The sequence below is a fragment of the Lissotriton vulgaris genome, chromosome 3_1 (genome assembly GCF_964263255.1).
Source record: "Lissotriton vulgaris chromosome 3_1, aLisVul1.2, whole genome shotgun sequence".
NCBI lineage: Eukaryota > Metazoa > Chordata > Amphibia > Caudata > Salamandridae > Lissotriton > Lissotriton vulgaris.
Window position 1 is genome coordinate 38,822,873 of NC_141689.1, and position 19,188 is coordinate 38,842,060.

Below are 19,188 nucleotides of genomic sequence, written 5' to 3' on the forward strand. Positions count from 1 at the left end.
CACCTTGTAGTACTCACCTAGCTCTCCCCCATCTATAGATAAATCCTTTTCCAGTATGGTCCATTTCTTCACCCTTTGAGCATTGAAAGACGCCCTTTGGTTCACCCGGTCCAAGCCCTCCTGGATGGCCTTGTAGATTACTGGGTCCTTCGATTTCACCACCTCCGACACCCGCGTAGCCCTGCTGCCTAGCTGCCGGCAGAACCGGATGGCATCCGGGGTCAGATCATCCCCGGGCCTCTGTGTTTTTGGATCTGTGGTACACTGAAAGCAGATAAATCGGCACCATATCAAGCAAGAACTTGTTTCTGACCTATTTGTGTTTTATTTATTGCCAGAAAATTGCATGGAGATAATTCATTTTGGATTGGTATCACAGCCATAAGTAGCTATGACTGATAATGTTTTATAATGATTCTGTTTTGAAAGTGCACTTATTTTATAAACAATTTATTGTGAAAATTGGTGACAACAAAAGGAAACTAAATTCAGCTGTTATGGTGTAAATACATCTGAATTGCAGGAAGACAAGTTTGCTCTATACAAACCTAGGAGAAAGTGGAGAATTGTCTTGTAAGGTAACCCCTTGAAGAAGGTTTCCTAGTTGCCTGAAAAGTATTGAGGATTCAGGGAACATACACAAAAAGAATGCTAGGCCACAGGAGTGTGTGGAACTAAGCACACAGAACTACATTTGATTTTAAGAATTGCAGATCAAACAAAGCCATGCTTTTCAAATATAGGACATATATCAAAAATAGAATGACAGATAAAAAAGGGGAACAACATTAAAATGGAGCACAGTTATCATAGCATACCATCAACTACAGCATATGTGAGAGATATAAACCAGGACATGAGGAGTGCAGACAAAATACATAAAACTGTCTTTTGAGCAGTACATACACCATAACACTACATCTTAGTGGAGCAGTATGTATGGAGGGTAAAATATTGTTTTACTGCTGAATTGTTAGAAACATTGTCAATGAACAACCCAAGCCTACGTCTCCTTTGTTATTTCTTGGAAGACCTTTCTTGGCTTCAGAGAAATAAACATGGATAATATCTCCCTATCTGCCTTTCATCTCTTTTTTAGGGAGATCAGCACAGGCAGTCCATTATGGCATTGGCAAGCATAGACAAGTGTCTTCAGACCAATCGATATGGGTGATCTTTGCTCGAATGTCTTCAGAGAAATCCTCATCGCCAAGCTTACAGTTTACATTTAGATTAATTTAAAGTAATCGGCATGGACAAGTTCTACCCTTCTACCTGAGATGAGATCACTATGGACGAGGTTGATGTCCTTACCTGAGGAGTAATCAGCATGGAAAAGTTTTGTCTTTCCACCGTAGAAGAGACCACTATGGACTGATGCTGATGTTCTTACCTGAAGAGTAATCAGCATAGACACATTCCACGCTTCGACCTGAGAAGAGACCACTATGGAATGACGTTGATGTTCTTACCTGAGGTATAATCAGCATAGACACCTTCTACGCTTTGTTCTGAGAAGAGACCACTGTGGAATGACTTTGATGTTTTTACCCGAGGAGTAATCAGCATGGACAAGTTCTACCCTTCTACCTGAGATGAGATCACTATGAACGAGGATGATGTTCTTACCTGAGGAGTAATCAGCATGGAAAAGTTTGGTCCTTCCACCTGAGAAGAGATCACTATCGAATGACATTGATGTTCTTACTTGAGGAGTAATCAGCAAGAAAACGTTTTACCCTTCTCCCTGAGAAGAGAGCACTATGGAATGATGTTAATGTTCCTAGCTAAGGAGTAATCAGCATGGACACTTTCTACCCTCTACCTGTGAAGAGATTACTATGGAATGACGTTGATGTTCTTACCTGAGGAGTAATTAGCATGAACACGTTCTACCCTTCTACCTGAGAAGAGATCACTATGGAATGAAGTTGATGTTCTTACCTGAGGATTAATCAGCTTGGACACGTTCTACCCTTCTACCCGAGAAGAGACCTCTATCGAATGACGATGATGTTCTTACCTGAAGAGTAATCAGCGTGGATACGTTCTACCCTTCTACCTGAGAAGAGAACACTATGGAATGACGATGTTCTTACCTGAGGAGTAATCAGCGTGGACACGTTCTACCCTTCTACCTGAGAAGAGAACACTATGGAATGACGATGTTCTTACCTGAGGAGTAATCAGCGTGGACACGTTCTACCCTTCTACCTGAGAAGAGACCACTATGGAATGACGATGTTCTTACCTGAGGAGTAATCAGCGTGGACACGTTCTACCCATCTACCTGAGAAGAGAACACTATGGAATGACGTTGATGTTCTTACCTAAGGAGTAATCAGCGTGGACACATTCTACCCTTCTACCTGAGAAAAGATCACTAGGGACAATGTTGATGTTCTAAAATAAGTAATAACTAGCATGGCCAAGTCTTGCCCAACAATTTGAGGAATGACCAAATGGACATCAGAGTGACACACTCTGTCCTCCTAATTTAGAAGTGATCAGCATGGATGAGCATGAAGAAATTTGACCATCATACCTTTCTAGTGATCAGCACAGACAAGCTTTGTACTTCTATCTGAGGTGTCCTAAAGAGTGATCAGAAAAGGTGAGCACTGCACTTCGGATCACTGACACCCTATTGTGGCAAATAATATCGTTGACAAAAATATCCTTTACAACATTATTATGCTTCTATACTTTTCATAGTAAGTACAAAAATATCTGAAAACAAATATTGTAGACACTAATATCATTCAGAAATAGATACAAATATTGATTATTTTAAAATAGATAGTTTAAAGTAGTAAATGTTAATAGTTCAATATATAAATGTAACCTACCGTAGAAAACATATATTCTACTAATATTACTACTATATATATAAATATACACTTATGTAAACATGCAAAAACACAGATCTGTGTTTAAATTTCATTTAAAATGATAAGCTATACTTTACAAACAATTAATAACATTTATATAAACAATTATAACGCAAAAATTATTATATCACCTAAAACACATTGAAATAATTTTAAAAAATCATATTTTTAATGATTGTGATAGTGAAAACGAAATTAAAACATTGATGATATTGACAACGATATTACTTACCATAACAAATGATATTCTTGTCAACAATATTTGTGTATTGCAATATTTGTGTGTCACAATATTTAATTTATGATATTTCTGTCTCCCAATATTTTTAAACTGACATTCTGTCCAAGCACTCACTCTTTCCACCTGAACAGAAACCAGCATGCATGTGTCGTTCCACCTTACTTGTAGAGTGAAGGGAATGTGCAATCTCTTCCTTCTAGTCTTCAATGTGATCAGAAAGACAGTTTCGCCCTTTTTTTTAGTTTGATGCATATGAAGAATGTCTTATCTTTCACATTAGACTTTCAGGATAGGCAAACTGTACTTACCTTCAGGGTTATCAGTATAGACAAGAACTTTCTCTTGTCGCCTACTAACACAGCATTACTGATGATGGGAACCTCAGTTTTCAGAGCGTTCTCTATTGGGACTGGGGGAATGTTCTTGCCTCCTGATGTGATAACCAGTTCTGCAATCAGAGACAAACACCAATTATACATTATCTATTCAAAAGAGTGAAGTTTTTGTAACTTGTTCAACTACTTTGTGATGACAATGACCCAACAAAAAAGGAAATGAACATCATCACAGTCTTGCCACCAGAGCAACACTTTTTGTTATGCTCCTAGCTTCATTTCCCATATTTACAAGGTGGCGGTAAGCCACTTAACGTGGCTTAATGCCACCTTTTAAATATTCCCTTTTCTTCCGCAGTCCTCTGCAGCAGAGGGGAGTGCAATGGGTGTTGCTGTGGGCCTTCCACCGCATCACCCATTGCTTTTTGAAGCTGCCTCTGATTTACAAGACTGAGGCAGCTCTAAAAACGAATGTCATGGATTAACAGGCATTAAAAGGGCAATGCGAGGAGAAACTTTATAATTCCTACCTCGTTTTTTGCTCTGTCCATGTGTGCTTTGTTCTGTGACACAAATAGAAAGCGCACATCACCTTTATTGCTTGTTTATGTACAGGAAGGTATCCCCTCCTGCAAATAAACAATCACCCCTGCAGTGCAGGCGCGCTTACAACATGGCAGCAAGGAGCCTGCACTAGTGTTAGGCAGCTTTTTTGCACCGTCACTAAAGGCTACGTTGAGCGTTATTTCACAAGAATACGGCGCACGCCTACTTGCACCATATTCTTCTGAAATACAGCTCATCCCTGCATTTTAAAAATAGTTGCGCGTGGCACTGCTGAATTTGGTGCATCTCTGAGACCTAAACTTTTTTTGTAAATCTTCCGCCACATTTTCAATAATTGTTTACCAATCACTCTGCAATTCATATGCAACCTCCCAATGTATGTGATCTGACCTCGAAACTCTAAACCTACCCAACAGTCTTTGATTTTTGTCAGTCTTGGCCCCATACCATATTGCTCTCTGTGGATAACAATCAACAATATCAACTTGAAGTAACAAGGAATGAGTGTGCAACTCAGCCTTTTTCGGCAGATGTGGTGTTTTCTTCTAGTCTGTAATGGAGAATTACAAACTCCAACTTGGCCACACCCAAGTACTAAAGCCACAATTAAATCCTGAGACAGCAACAAAGGCATCCAACAAAGATTACATAACTCACTCATCCATGATAGGAGATTATTACAAACTCACTCTGCCATGAAAGAGAGGTTATTAGTAACTCAGTGAATGATGGCCACAAAGAGATTATTACCAACTCATGCTCATGTCAGTGCCATTATTACATACTCGGGACAGCAAAGAGATTATTATTTACTCCTTACAATGAGAAGATTATTACAAACTCATACACTGATGACAGCAAGGAGGATATTACTTGATAATGACAGTGATATTATTATGAACTCATTCACGATGACAACAGGGAGATTATTGCTAACTAAAGTGCACATGACAGTGAGGAGATAATTACTAACACATTCCCCCATGACAGTGAGGAGATTATCATCTACTCATGACAGTGAGAAGACGGTTGCATCTTAACATGGTATCTTGTCAACCTGCCCAGCATTCCTCCCATGGTAACCAGGATGCTTTGTTCTGAGTTGAGCAGGTGAGAAGAGCTGGCAGTTGCAGTGTGAGGACGTGTCTGGGGGGTGTTCTTGTGAACTTAATAAAAGGTCTTACTACAAATAACTTGTCTGCGCCTCTTAAAAGTGGGGACGAGGATGGGATGCAATTTTCCATGAGGGCACACTGAGCAGAGGCTGTGTGTTATCAACCTCTAGACGAGTAAGGATTGATTGGATTTTTACTCGACATTATCCACGATGTGCTGATGGTGAAATGTTGTTGAAGACCTCCTACAACAAGACCATCTAGAGAAGAATCAGCTGGATCGTAAACCTATCAACGCTATCTATTATTCCGTGAGCCCAGGGTAAGAGTCACATAACGTGGAAGTGAGCGACGTCCTTGTTAGTAAGTATGCTGTGAAACCGGCATGAACTGCGTATAAAACTGCCTGAATGCTGACTGCGCTATGAGTTTATATACGGCTGAATTGAAGCGTCAATACTGCTGAAAGCATCTTAGCGCAAGGTTAAAAAAAACAAAAAAAAAGAGAAATATACAATGTGTGAAAGCTGCGTGAAAATTGCAAGCGTGTGAAAACTGAGTTTATGTGGATAACCGTATTTATCTCCAAAACTGCGTGAATCCTGGTGGCCAAAATCAGTCACTTTACGAGTATACAGTTACAGTGGGAGCTCCTGTGTTAGCATCCCATTCATCTTGTTAGTTTTTAAAATCGGCTTACCGGCGGCTGCTCGTGCTGGTGTGCATTTCGTCCCTGTTGCGTGTGTCATCGGAAGCTCTACGAAGAAGTTCCAACTTGTCACACATACGCAATGCAGTCTGGGTATAGCATTGCGTTGTGACATGCGGCGTTATCGACGCTGGCAGCTTACAACATGTGGTTGTTATGACAACCAGAGTGAATACGCCACAACACGATCACAAGTAGAGAAAAAAGATGATTAGAAGTGAAACAGACTGGAGCACTACAACGCGATCGCAAGGAGGAAATCGGGAATTTGGAGGTGAACAATTGAACAACGGTGACCACGTTAATTTTGTAAGCTTGTTTTTTTAATCACTTTTTTCCAGATACTATCTCCAGTACAATATTACTATTATTACTGTATACTCAATACTTATAGTGTGTATAGTATTGTGGGCAACTTATTGTTCATATTCATTATTCAGAAAAAAAGTAACACTACCATTAGGGACATGTCATCCATCATAGCTCCACCTAAGTTTTAAAAGAACCCGGGAGAGCCTGTTTTACCATGGGAAGATTGGATAGAGTCCTTTGAGACTTATTTAGAAGCTATTGATGGGGAAGATTTTATAGCCTCCAGGAAACTGGCATTGCTTAAACACAATTTAGGAATAGAGGGCAAGAAGGTATTAAAGACTTTACCCATTAAAACATAAAAAAATCAAGTGATTATAAGTGAGAAAGCAAACAAAGGTGAAAGTAAAGAGGAGGGTGAGGAAGTTGTAGAGGTGTTGCAATATGATGAGATAGTTCCCACTGATGAGTATATTGAGGTAATAAGGGCATTAGAAGAAAACTATGGCAAAAAGATTAGCATAGTTGTAGAAAGGCATACATTTTTTTCTCAATCTCAATTACCGGGAGAGTCTGTGGAGCAAAATATTTCTGTTTTAAGAACACTTGCAGCCACCTGTAAATTTAGAGACCTTCACGAGGAGATCATAAGGGATCAATTTATAAACAGAACAAGTAATATTAAAATTCAAGTGAGACTACTAGATATGAAAGATCCCTCTCTACAAAAAACTATAGAAGTGGCAAGACGAGTTGAGAATACTTCAAAGTATGTCAAGGAATTAAGCTCAGAAAAACCTGTCAATACCAAAGTATGTGCTCTTGAAAAAAATTCATTGAAAAAGGAAAGCAATAACAAAATCACTAAGATTCCTAAGAATAATAAAGTGTGTTACAGATGTTGCAGCACTAGACACACTGCGGATTCTGAAAAATGTTTTGAAGGTAACGGAAAATGCTACAAATGAAAAAAGATTGGTCACTTAGCACGCATGTGTAAAGCAGGATCCTTATCTAACCCAAAATGGAAGCTAGCTGTGAACACCATTTGAGAAAATTCTGAGGATGAAAATTCTGAAAATGAAGGGGAAGCTGAAGTGATGGTTATTTGCGACAATGAAATAAATGATTATAAAGAGCAGACGAGGCAAGAGAAGTTTAAAGTAGGATTTATTTTAAGTAAAATCCAAGGACCCACTGGAGCACAGAGTAAAGCGTCTAGATCAGATCAGCTCCAACCGCTTCTCTGATCTAGAACACAGGTCACAACACATTCTCCATTACATAGGTAACACTCTAAAACATAAGACAATTCCAGAAATGACATATTAAAATTCCAACAGAGAAAGAGAAGAAGGATATTACCACATGTATCTTTTTTACAGAAAAACAAAATAAAATAAAAATAAAATAAAACAAAAGAGAAGAAAAACAAATGAAAGAAAGATTAATCCAAAACATAGTCATCAAATCTCTTAGGCAACTTAGCACATCTCTTAAGCGAAACATGTGGATCTAGAACAGAAGAACTAGAAACAGCATCATGAACAGAAACAGGTGAATCCAAAATGGGATCAGACTCTGAGCCAAGAGCAGAACCAAGACCACCACCCAAAGAAACCAACTGTTCCTCAGGTAATGGACTAGGACATGAGTCATCAAACCAGACATCATCCACACCATCTTCCCTTTTATCAAAAAAAAGTTCTTGGCCAGGTTTTAGAACAACCACAGAACTTTTACTCCACCACCCTCTGCCCTTGAGAAAAACAGTGGAATCAGAAACTTGTTCCACCATAAAGGGCTTACTGAACTTGGACATACCTTTGGGTGTGTGAGAGGGATTAAAAATCCTAACCCAATCACCGACATTTATAACCTTGTTCTTACAATGATGAAACCCATCATGATAAGATTTTCCAGACAACCGTGCAGAGGTGATGTTATCTCTAGCTTTAGAGATAGAAAACTCAAAACTTCCAGACAAATAGCTCTTGTTAATTGAGGTAAAAATAAAGATCTGGCTTGTCTGCCTCTCATGAGACAAAAAGGAGAAACCCCTGTACAGGAATTGGGAGTGGGATGATAACTCCAAATGTTGTCTTTTAAAAAGTCAAAAACGTCCAAATTACTCTCCAAAACAGCTTGGATCCCCTCCTTAAAAAATCTGTTGGCCCTCTCAACCTGACCATTTGAACGTGGACTATAAAGAGGAGCCCTCTTAGCAGACTCTCCACACTTTCCAAGAAACGTTACCATTTTGCTTGAGATGAACTGAACACCATTGTCAGACCTAATGGAAATAGGTGCCCCTTCAATCCTGAAAACATTGTCCAGGAAACTAATGACCACATCAGTACTAGGATGCTCTACAAAAGAATAATGTAACCACTTAGAAAAATCATCAACCAGAACAATTAAAAACCTATTCTCCCTGCCAAGACAGTCAGAAGGTCCAGAAAAGGCAATAGAAAGCCTTTCCCATGTACCAGTAGGAGCCTCACAAACTGACAGAGGTTCAGTAGACACCTTCCAATGCTTGTCAGACCTAACACACACCGCACAGTTGTTGATAAACTTCTCGACAAAGGTATCCAATCCAGGCCACCAATAGTGACACTTAAGTATCCTCTTTGTACCAGAAACACCAGGATGTCCAGAATGTGCTAATCTTTTCTCTAAGGCTACCTGGTAGAACAAATTATTCATTCCTCAACAAAATTCCTTTTTCAATGGATAACTCGTTCGCAACTTGTGCAAAACTCCTTAAAGGAGATTCAATATGTTTAATAGAAGGCCATCCATTAACAACATAAGACTTGACCTTAGCTAACAAATTATCTTTACAAGCATAATCATTCCATTCATTCACATCAATACCAAAATTGCTAGACTCCACAGCATCCACAGCAGCCACAACACACTCATGCTGATCAGTGACATCATCACCGGAATCACCAAGTGGAGGTAACCTAGATAAACAGTCAGCAGCAAAATTCTTTCCACCAGGAATATGCTGAATCTCAAAGTTAAACTCCTGCAGTCTCTCAATCAACCGAACTAACCTGGAGGAAGAGCTACCACACCTCACGCCATCCATCATATAGACTAACGGTTTATAGTCCGTCACCAAAACAAAAGGCCTACCCCACAAAAAATTCTTCAATTTCTCCACAGCCCACACACAGGCTAGAGCCTCCTTCTCGATTGTACTATAATGAACCTCTGCACCTCTAACAGCCCTTGAGATAAATGAAATAACTCTCTCCTTGCCATTAACCATCTGCGTGAAAACAGCTCCCAAACCAACCGTGCTGGCATCAACAGTTACAAAAGACTTCCCCTCAGGATCAAAAGTTTTAAGACCCGGGGCATTGGAGATAAGTTTAATGACACCCTGAAAAGCAGAATCATGGACATCAGTCCAAATGAATCTTGAACCTTTTTTAAGTAACTGTCTGAGAGGTTCAACAACCAAAGCATATCCTTTTACAAATTTCGCGTAATATTCTCCTAGCCCAAGAAAAGAACGTAAAGCATCCTTGTCCTGAGGCTTGCTGGCATTTTCAAGGTTACTAATTATGTCCTTTTTAGGAAAAATCCCTTCCTGAGTGATTTTATGACCCAAATAGTCAATTTCTTAAACAAGAAGTCTACATTTCTCCTTGCTCACTGTCATACCTTTGCTGCTTAGGATCTTTAAGACTGTTTTCAAAGTAACATTATGCTCATCGATAGACTTAGCAAAAATTAAAATGTCGTCTTGAAAAGACTGGACACCTTTAACACCACTGAACACATTTTCAATTAATTTCTGGAAAACGCTGGCAGCCGATGCCAGGCCAAAAGGCATCCTCAAGAATCTAAATAACCCAAACGGAGTTATAAACACTGTGAGATCTTTAGAATCCTGATCCAGAGTGACTTGATGGTACACTGCCTTCAAATCAATAATTGAAAAAAAAAATTGCTCCAGTGACAGCAGCCAACATCTCCTGAATTCTAGGCAAAGGATACGTTTCTACTACAATGTTTTTATTGAGAGATCGAAGATCTACACACAGCCTAATTTCTTGATTCTTTTTAAGGGCAATAACGATAGCGAAACTCATTCTGAGCTATCAGTTGGTTCTATGATACCTTGAGAACAGAGACCGTCCAAAAGCAACTTAAGCTTGTCTCTCACACCCAAAGGTACCAAGCGAACTTTATGTTGTACGGGTAAAGCTCCTTTTTTAAGTTTGACCCTATGTGAGAAACCTTTGACCTCACCCACAACATCTTCAAAGACATTCTTATACCTATTGAGAATAGGAGAAATAGAACATTCCAAAGAAATACTGTTAACAGGCATTTCTCTCAACTGAATTGGATGATCAGATCCAGGGCATAAATTAATGCCAAGTTTACCAAGATCATACCAGCCAACAATATTCTTCCCATCAATTGCAACATACATTTTGGTAAAAATGACACGGGACTCAAATTTTAACGAATCTTCAAAGAAGCCTAACATTTTGATTTTAAAATTACCGAAAGCTTTAGGATTGATATCAGATTCAGCAAGTTTGACACCTTTCCATTTTTCATAAAAGAACACATCTGATAAAATGGTCACTGGTGAACCAGAGTCGGCCATAGCTTCAAAGGCAATCTCCCCAACATGAACTATCCCTACAGGAGCTTTGAAGGGAAGAGAAATACTATTTATGTGACTATCAAAGAAATCATCATAAATAGTAATGACTAAATTCTCCAAATCATCATGAATACAAGAAACACTGGTAACAGCGGAGTCAGATCTACCACCTTTCCTTTGAATCCTACAAGAAGATGCAAGGTGGCCAATCTTACCACACTTAGTAAATATTTTCTTAAGGGCAGGACAATCTGGAGAATTCGCCAAATGTGCCTTTGAGCCACACCTAAAACAACTTAAAATTCTATTAGTCTGAAAATTACTCTTACTACGCATTTGAACAGCACAAACAGAGGTGTCATTAGTACTCTTGTTTTCATTAGCAGCAATGACTTTAGAAGACTCAATAGATCTTTCAATCCCCTTGGCCAAATCAATTACTTCTGCCAGAGTAGGATTGCGACAAGCTAAGAGTTGTTCTTGTACCTTTTTAGCTGCACAATTAAACACAAATTGATCCCTTAAAGCAGTATCAACATAGGCACCAAATTCGCAGTTTGCAGCTAACACCCTCAGAGCTGCTATATAATCCTCAACAGATTCATCTGCAAGCTGTTTCCTCTTATGAAAAGAATGTCTTTCAATCATAACGTTAGGTTCATCTTCAAATTGTTTTTCAAGTCTATCCACAGCTTCAACAAAAACATTCCAACCATCACCTCCTTCAACTGGTGGTGCAATGGGTATGAGGTTCTTGAAAACCTCAATAGCAGCTGTGCCCAGATAACTGAAAAGAATGGCTTTCTTCCTCTCAGCAGAAAACTTAGTACCATCAATAGCAACAATGTAATTTTCAAATGTGTCAAACCATTTTTTCCACCTTAGCTTCGGTTTCCCTGGTATTTGTAAAAATATAGAAGGTTGATTGCAGATTTGAGATGAAGCCATTTCAACCGCTTATCTAAACAAACAGAAAAACTGAAAATTGTATGTGTGCAGACCACAGTAATGATAAGATAACAATATGTACTTCTTAAAATAAATAAAGTGTGCACATCACTGAAGTAAATATCAAAATGCACTTCTCAAAATAAATAAAGTGTGCACATCACTGAAGTGAATAGCAATATGCACTTTTCAAAAGAAATAAAGTGTGCACATCACTGAGAATAAGGAATAACGTGTGCACGTCACTGAAGTAAATAGAGTGTGCACATCACTGAAGTAAATAGAGTAATGAAGAAGGAACCAGCTTACCACACCTTGACCTTTCGATTTTCAAAAATTATTATTTTTAAGTAAAAGTGAGCGAATCACTGAATTCGCAAGAAATACTGCTTGAAAATGACTCAAAACAGCCGGTTGTCACTTGACAGGCGTCGGAAGTAATTTGCTGTACTGCTCGATAAGCGCTGACGCTGCTAACACAGAACAGCTGATCATCCGAAAATCAATTTCAAAATGGCCATGAACTAGCGTGCTACGTTGCGTTCCATACGCGTTTCAGCAAATAGAAAAGTAATCTTAAAATGGCCGTGACGTTGCGTGCTCTAAGAGCTACGTTTCAACAAAGCAATGCGTTCCAGTAGTCCGTTGTGAATCACGGACGTCATCAGTCTGAAAACGTTCAGGAGCGCGAGCAGACCAACTGACCCAGAGGCGCTTCAGGAAAAGCGACTCAAAGTCTTTAAATTACTTTAAAACGACAGTACCTTGGAAGTCTCAAGAAAGCACTACCGTCGACAGCTTCACGAACCACTCCAGATAAGGATCGTAACGTAGGTCCGTTTCCTTTAAATTATTTCAATAAAAATTAAAAAGACGCATAGCATCACAGTGGGTCCAATTATTTTCTTTAAAATGTCCTCGCCGCCATTGTAAAGAGCAGAGGAGGCAAGAGAAGTTTAAAGTGGGATTTATTTTAAGTAAAATCCAAGGACCCACTGGAGCACAGAGTAAAGCGTCTAGATCAGATCAGCTCCAACCACTTCTCTGATCTAGAACACAGGTCACAACACATTCTCCATTACATAGGTAACACTCTAAAACATAAGACAATTCCAGAAATGACATATTAAAATTCCAACAGAGAAAGAGAAGAAGGATATTGCCACAATGATGTATCTGAGAGTTACAATCCATCACAATGTGACTTTGGCATTGATGGTACTAAAATAACTGTATTAGCTGATTCCTGTTCCCCTTATACCATTATTAATAAGAACACAAGGGTGAGGTTAGGAAGTCACCAATTGAGTATACCACATGTTGAACCTGTTGGGTATTGTGGTATCAAACTCCCATTGTTAGGTTTTTTCAAATGCACCTTGTCCCAGAAAGAAAAGCTAGTGATTAGCAAGGTATATTTAGTTGAAAAGGGAAGAGCATTGCTGGGATGGTGTGAACAAAAAATGTTGGGCATCACATTAGATCCTAATCACCCACAACAAGTATTGGCCACTGAAGATTCTGAGATAACTAAATGGAGCTCAAAATTTCCAAAATTATTTGAAGAAAAATTGGGGTGTTTAGAAAAATGTTAACACTGCATTGTACTTACGCACAGCAACGTTCCGTGTGTACACAAAGCAAGGAGTGTATCTTTCACGTTTAGAGAAAAGTTGAAATTAGAACTACAGAGGTTATGTAATGCACAAGTTATAGAACCCATTGAGTCGTCTGAATGGCTTAGTCCGATAGTTTTGGCACAAAAAATGGATGGCAATTTATGCATGTGTATTGACCTGAGAGACCTCAATCGTAATGTTCTGTTTGACCGATACCCATTAGCACGCATCAATGAAATGGTGTCTTCAGTAAAAAATGCTGCATATTTCTCATTGATTGACCGGTCTAATGCTTATCATCAGATCAAATTGCATTCCTCTTCAAAACATCTTACGTCCTTCATCACACCGGAAGGAGCTTTTCAGTTCATTAGAATGCCATTTGGTCTAGCATCTTACCCAGTGGTTTTTCAAAGAGTAATGAGTAAAATATGGAGGGGTTACCTAATGTGTTGGTGTTCCAGGACAATGTGCTAGGATGGGGGCCCAATTGCATTGAACATGTTTCAATATTAACAAAAACATTGGAGAAGTTGCAAAGTGCATGTTTAAAGGTGGGAGTTAAGAAGTGTAAATTTGGTGTCAAACAAACTGATTATTTAGGGCACACCTTATTTAAGCATGAAGTTAAACCGAAAAAGAAGTTGCAGGATGCCATTACAAAAGCTCCATCACCTCAAGACAAGGACCAATTATGCTCCTATCTGGGTTTTGCAGAAGTTTGTTCCAAATTTGTCCAACATTTTGCAGACAAAGTTCATAGGCTCAGAACATTAATAAAAAAAGGGGTCAAGTTTGACAGGAGAGATGATTGTCAAAGGGATTTTACTTCCATCAAAGAACAAATTGTTAAGACTGTTTCCTTGAAATCATTTAATCCTTTGCATCAGAGAATAATTGTAGTGGATGCCAGTGCTTATGGCCTGAGAGCAGTGCTGATGCAAAAGCACTTTGGACATGAACGAGTAGTAGCATTCACATCCTGCACCTTGGAGGGTACGGAGGCTACTTACTCGGTCGTTGAAAAAGAAGCACTTGAAAGCTGGTGGGGAGTGAATTACTTCAAGAATTACACACGGGGCATACGTTTTGAAATCAGATCAGGCCACAAACTGCTCATAATCAATCAATCATAGCATTTGTAAAGCGCACTACACACCCGTGAGGGTCTCAAGGCGCCGGGGGGGGAGGGGAACGCTGCTACAGTTTGAAGAGCCATAGAGTTGTTTACTACAAAAGGAGCTGCAAAAGCAACTCCCAGGATTGCCAAATGGCTATACAGGCTTCAAGGATATGATTTCTCTCTACAATATATTCCTGGCATTCGCAATGTCAATGCTGACTGTTTATCACTTTTACCATTGAAATGCGATGATAATGATATAGACTTCAATGATGATTGTGTGGTAGCAAGTGCAGTTGAGTCATGTAAAGGAGCTATAACTTGTGATGAGTGGAAGGATGCAGTAACCAATGATACAATTTTCAAGGAGCTGATTGTTGAATTGTCAAATCCATCTGGCCCTAACTTTATTCTAAAAAAAATGGAGAGTTTTGGACAGTATTTTCAGTTGTGGATGGTGTGCTATGCAGAAGTGGTAGGTTGGTGGTTCGGGAAAGTCTGCAGAATAAACCACTGAAGTTATTACATGAAGGACACAGTGGTATATCCGGTATGAAGAGGAAAGCTAGAGAAACCTTTTGGTGGCCAGGCATGGACAAAAACATAGAGGAGCATGTACATGAATGCATGGAATGCATGTGCAGTGACAAAACCCATAGGGTAGAGGAGTCACCTATTTCTCCAACTCATTTTCTCAGCAGACCATTGCATTTTGTGACCAAATCTTTCGCAGAGAGGGATGTCCAGATAAATTAATCATGGACAATGGTCCGCAATTCATATCTAATGAATTTCAGACATACCTTAACAGGATGGGAATTACTCATCACACCACAGCTATTTACAATCCCAGGGAAAACGGTCTTGTGGAGAAATTCAAATGAGTAATGAAAGAATGCGTACAATTATGTGAGGAGAATGGTGGATATTTAAGGAGGCGCTGAAGGAAATGTTGTGGAGCTACCGAACCACACCCCATTCAGTCACTAATGGGTCCCCATTCAAATGTCTCAAAGGTAGGCAACCAGTCACGAAGTTTGCTCCTGGGTGGATGTTTAAGGATTTCTCACGAACTGTATGCAATAATAGTTTAGAGAGTAGAGTAAAGAAACATCAGGACAAGTATGTGTACAACGACAGGTTGAAAAGGAACACTCGCATTTTTGCAGGTGGAGATTGGGTAAGAATGTACGGTGTGGAATTGCAAAAAAGAGGTCTGTCAAAATGGTCTGTACCTAAGCGTATAACCAAAGTTAGTGGTAACAGTGTTTAGCTCAGTGATGGAAAGGTGTAACCTTGTGCAACACATTGGAAATGAATGCCTGGTTGGAAAAGGAAGGTGATATTCATTTGGATAAAAGATGTAATGATGTAAACAATGACACACGTGTGAGGATGGTTCCAAAATGGCACAGTGTCTATGTGACCTATTGATATACCTTATGCATTACATATTGCAAAGTGTTGTTAAATCTTTTATGTTAGTATTTCTGTTTCTCCCATTTTGTAATATGTTTCTATTGTGCTGTAACTTGCATATAATTTGTTGTGGTTGTTAAGGAAGGGAGATGGGTTGCATCTTAACATGGTATATTGGCAACTTGCTCAGCATTCCTCCCATGGTAACCAGGATGCTTTGTTCTGAGTTGACCAGGAGAGAAGAGCTGGCAGTTGCAGTGTGAGGACGTATCTGGGGGTCGTACCTGTGAACTTAATAAAGGTTCTTACTACAAAAAACTTGTCTGCCCCTCTTAAAAAAGGCAATTACTTGTTCACTGATGACAGTGAGAAGACTATCACTCGTTCACTGATAACAGTGAGAAGACTATTACTAACTCATTCACAGATGACAGCTAGAAGATAATTACTAACTCACGCACACATGACAGTGAGGAGATTATTGCTCACTCATGACAACAGGAAGAGTTTTACTAACTCATTTACTCATCATAGCAAGAGGATTACTACTTACCCATGACAGTGAGGAGATTATTACCAACTCATCATCATCAGTAAATCTTTATTCGGATAAAAGATATCCATAAAAAGTGTCACACAGACACAATTTACAAATTGACATGAATAAATTGGACCTTCTCCTCTCTTTGAAGAAGTTCCTGTCTGAGCTTTTAGACCTTCAGCATGATCCTCCACTGAACATTCAAAGTGCACACCGTCTTGGTCATTTTCAACCTCATATAACTAGACCTAGAGTGATTATAATGTTATTTTTGGAATTCACTAATGAGACAATTACATATTCGTTAAGGTATTTTATATCCTTGTCTATGTAAATTGTCTAATGAGGGCACTACACGTTCTTTTGACGATCCTGTCAAACTAAAGTCTTTTCTCCAAAGTATCTTGCCAAACTCTATAGATACTTCTATCCAGAGCTCCTAATTTATTTTAACTAAGTCCTGTTACCTTCACATTCTCTCCACCTCCTTCTATATTGTTTCTATATGGCTGTTATCTCATTTATATCTTAGTATTTTTCCTCTTCTGCTCTTCTTACTCTTGGTGCTGCCCTTTTCTGTATACCTATGAAACTGTGTAAATGGAACTGCTTACTATGTTGGCGTAATCTTTCCTCTTGTCTCTCCCATGCCGTTTACTGCTTCCCACTATTTCCTCTGCCCGCTCCCGCCTCTTACCACCCAGCACCCTGCTCCACTATCAGGACCTACTTAATGGAAGATGCCGAGTGACCCCATTGAGCGGGTCCGGTGCCAGCTCCCAGCGCCAGAGTCCAGATTTGCTTGTCTGTCAGCTGAGCGTTTGCCTACTCTCCCTCTGCTAGAATCCTGTTTTGTAAAGTCTCAGGGTCATAAAAGATTTCTTGAATTCTGCTGGTGCTCCTGGCCATCTGTGAGCCCTACACTTGCCTGATGTGCCTCCTCCAGTCTTGGGCCTCAGAAGTTGGTTTCCGCAGCTTTATCCAACTTCAACATTGACACAGCAGCATCTTTGTAAAATTTTTATTTTGCAGTGAACAAAAAGGACAAGAAAACACATTATACCGCACCGGGGCGTCACAGGTGATCCCACACAGTGGGAAATAAAGCAAGGCAATACGGAGGCAGCACTACAATGCTAAAGAAAGATCAGGCAATAAGCTCGTACATTCGTAGGAAGGAGGTAGCCGTATAAATTGCCCCACAGGAGCAGAGTTCTTACGAAATCGAATAGTCCCTTCATGTAGGTCTACTAATAGTCCAAGAGGCACAAAAATGCACCGTCCGCTGATAGTAGGTGCCCCGGATGCGGCACCGAAAGGAAAGAAACCCAACACCCCTTACCCCCCCCCCCTTACCCCCCTGTGACGGCGACACACACACACCACACTCATTCATCAAGCACACTAAAGTTGAAAGAGATGTAAAGTCCGCAATGATGCTGGGCAAACCGCCGAAGGCAGGCCAGAAGATAGAAAGGTCACCAAGGGGCCCCATATGTGCTTAAAGTTTTTGTAATTACCGAGGAAGATGTCCGCCATTCTTTCCAGGCTCAGAAGCCTCCAGAGTCTAGCGTGCCAAAGAGAGATCGCCGGTGCTTCCTTCCGCTTCCAAGCTGCCGCCAGCGTAAGCTTGGCTGCACCCAGGCAGAGCCATAGGATCTTCTTATCCGCGCGTGTCTGGTGCTCAAGACCGGGGTCCCGCAGGCCCAGAAGCACAAAGGCCAAAGAGCTTTCAATAGGGTATCGCAGAATATCCTTGATATGGGAAAGGATCTCATCCAGAATGGTCTGATGATAGGGCAGTCCCACCAAATGTGGCGGAAGTCCCCCAAAAGGCCACAGCCTCTCCAGCACCTATCTGAGGTAGCCGGGTAGATACGATGAAGCCGGGCCGGAACCATATACCACTGCATGAGAGTTTTTAAGGGAGCCTCCCTTACTTGGATCGAATGATTGAATTGGGCCAGATCTCTCCACAATGCCGACCATTCACCATTGGTGATATCCCTCCCCGCCATCTCCTCCCACTGCTCCATATAGCGCGGCCTAGGAGACAATTCAGATTGAAGCAGCAGTTGATATAGGAAGGAGATGGCTCCCTTCATAGTGGACGTCTTTAGCAAAAAAGCCTCAAATTTGGAAGGAGGCCTCGTGGCTGCCTCCCGCACTCCCGGTGACGTGGCCCAGTGTAGTAATTGGATATGCCTGTATCTATCAGTTGGTGGCACCTGGTAATCCCGCATGCAATTAGCAAAGGTCAAGGGATCAGAGCCGTGGAACAGGTGGAGCAGAGCCCTGCATCCACCCTCTCTCCACGTATCGAAGGGCCCCTCGGCAAGCGCCGGGGGGAAGGCCGGGTTGAAGTGCAATGGTATAAACGGAGATGGGAAGGTCGTCCACCTCTCATCGCCGGCCAGAGTGTCCCACACCTTCAGCGTAGTACCCGTGGGAGTACTGAGGTACGCATTCAATGGGCGATCTCTCTTCGGCTTCCACGCTAAATCCCAAATGGACCGACCCGCCACGCTTCGGTCCATATGCAGCCAATGTTTCTCAGAGAGCTGCTGCGACCATTCCACCATGACCCTCAGTTGGGCAGCTTTATAATATAGGCGCAGGTCCGGAAGACCAACCCCGCCCTCAGATCTCAGCCGACGCAGGATTGCGAACGACACCCGCGCCCGACCCACCTGCCAGACAAATTTCAGGACCATCGTTTTGAGCTGTCG

The 19,188-nt window shown here is 40.6% G+C and overlaps 1 protein-coding gene across 6 annotated transcripts in view; it reads right to left on the minus strand.

Moving 5' to 3' along the window:
- Positions 1–19,188, minus strand: part of LOC147725885 (long-chain-fatty-acid--CoA ligase ACSBG2-like) — a 405,988-nt gene that overhangs the window by 58,027 nt on the left and 328,773 nt on the right. For all 6 annotated transcript variants that reach the window (XM_086960029.1, XM_086960027.1, XM_086960030.1 and 3 more), the window contains 2 exons: positions 3,441–3,580; positions 18–264 (listed from right to left, as the gene is read on the minus strand). In XM_086960029.1, the coding sequence (XP_086816155.1) occupies positions 18–264; positions 3,441–3,580 (387 nt within the window). The remainder of the gene's footprint in view (positions 1–17; positions 265–3,440; positions 3,581–19,188) is intronic.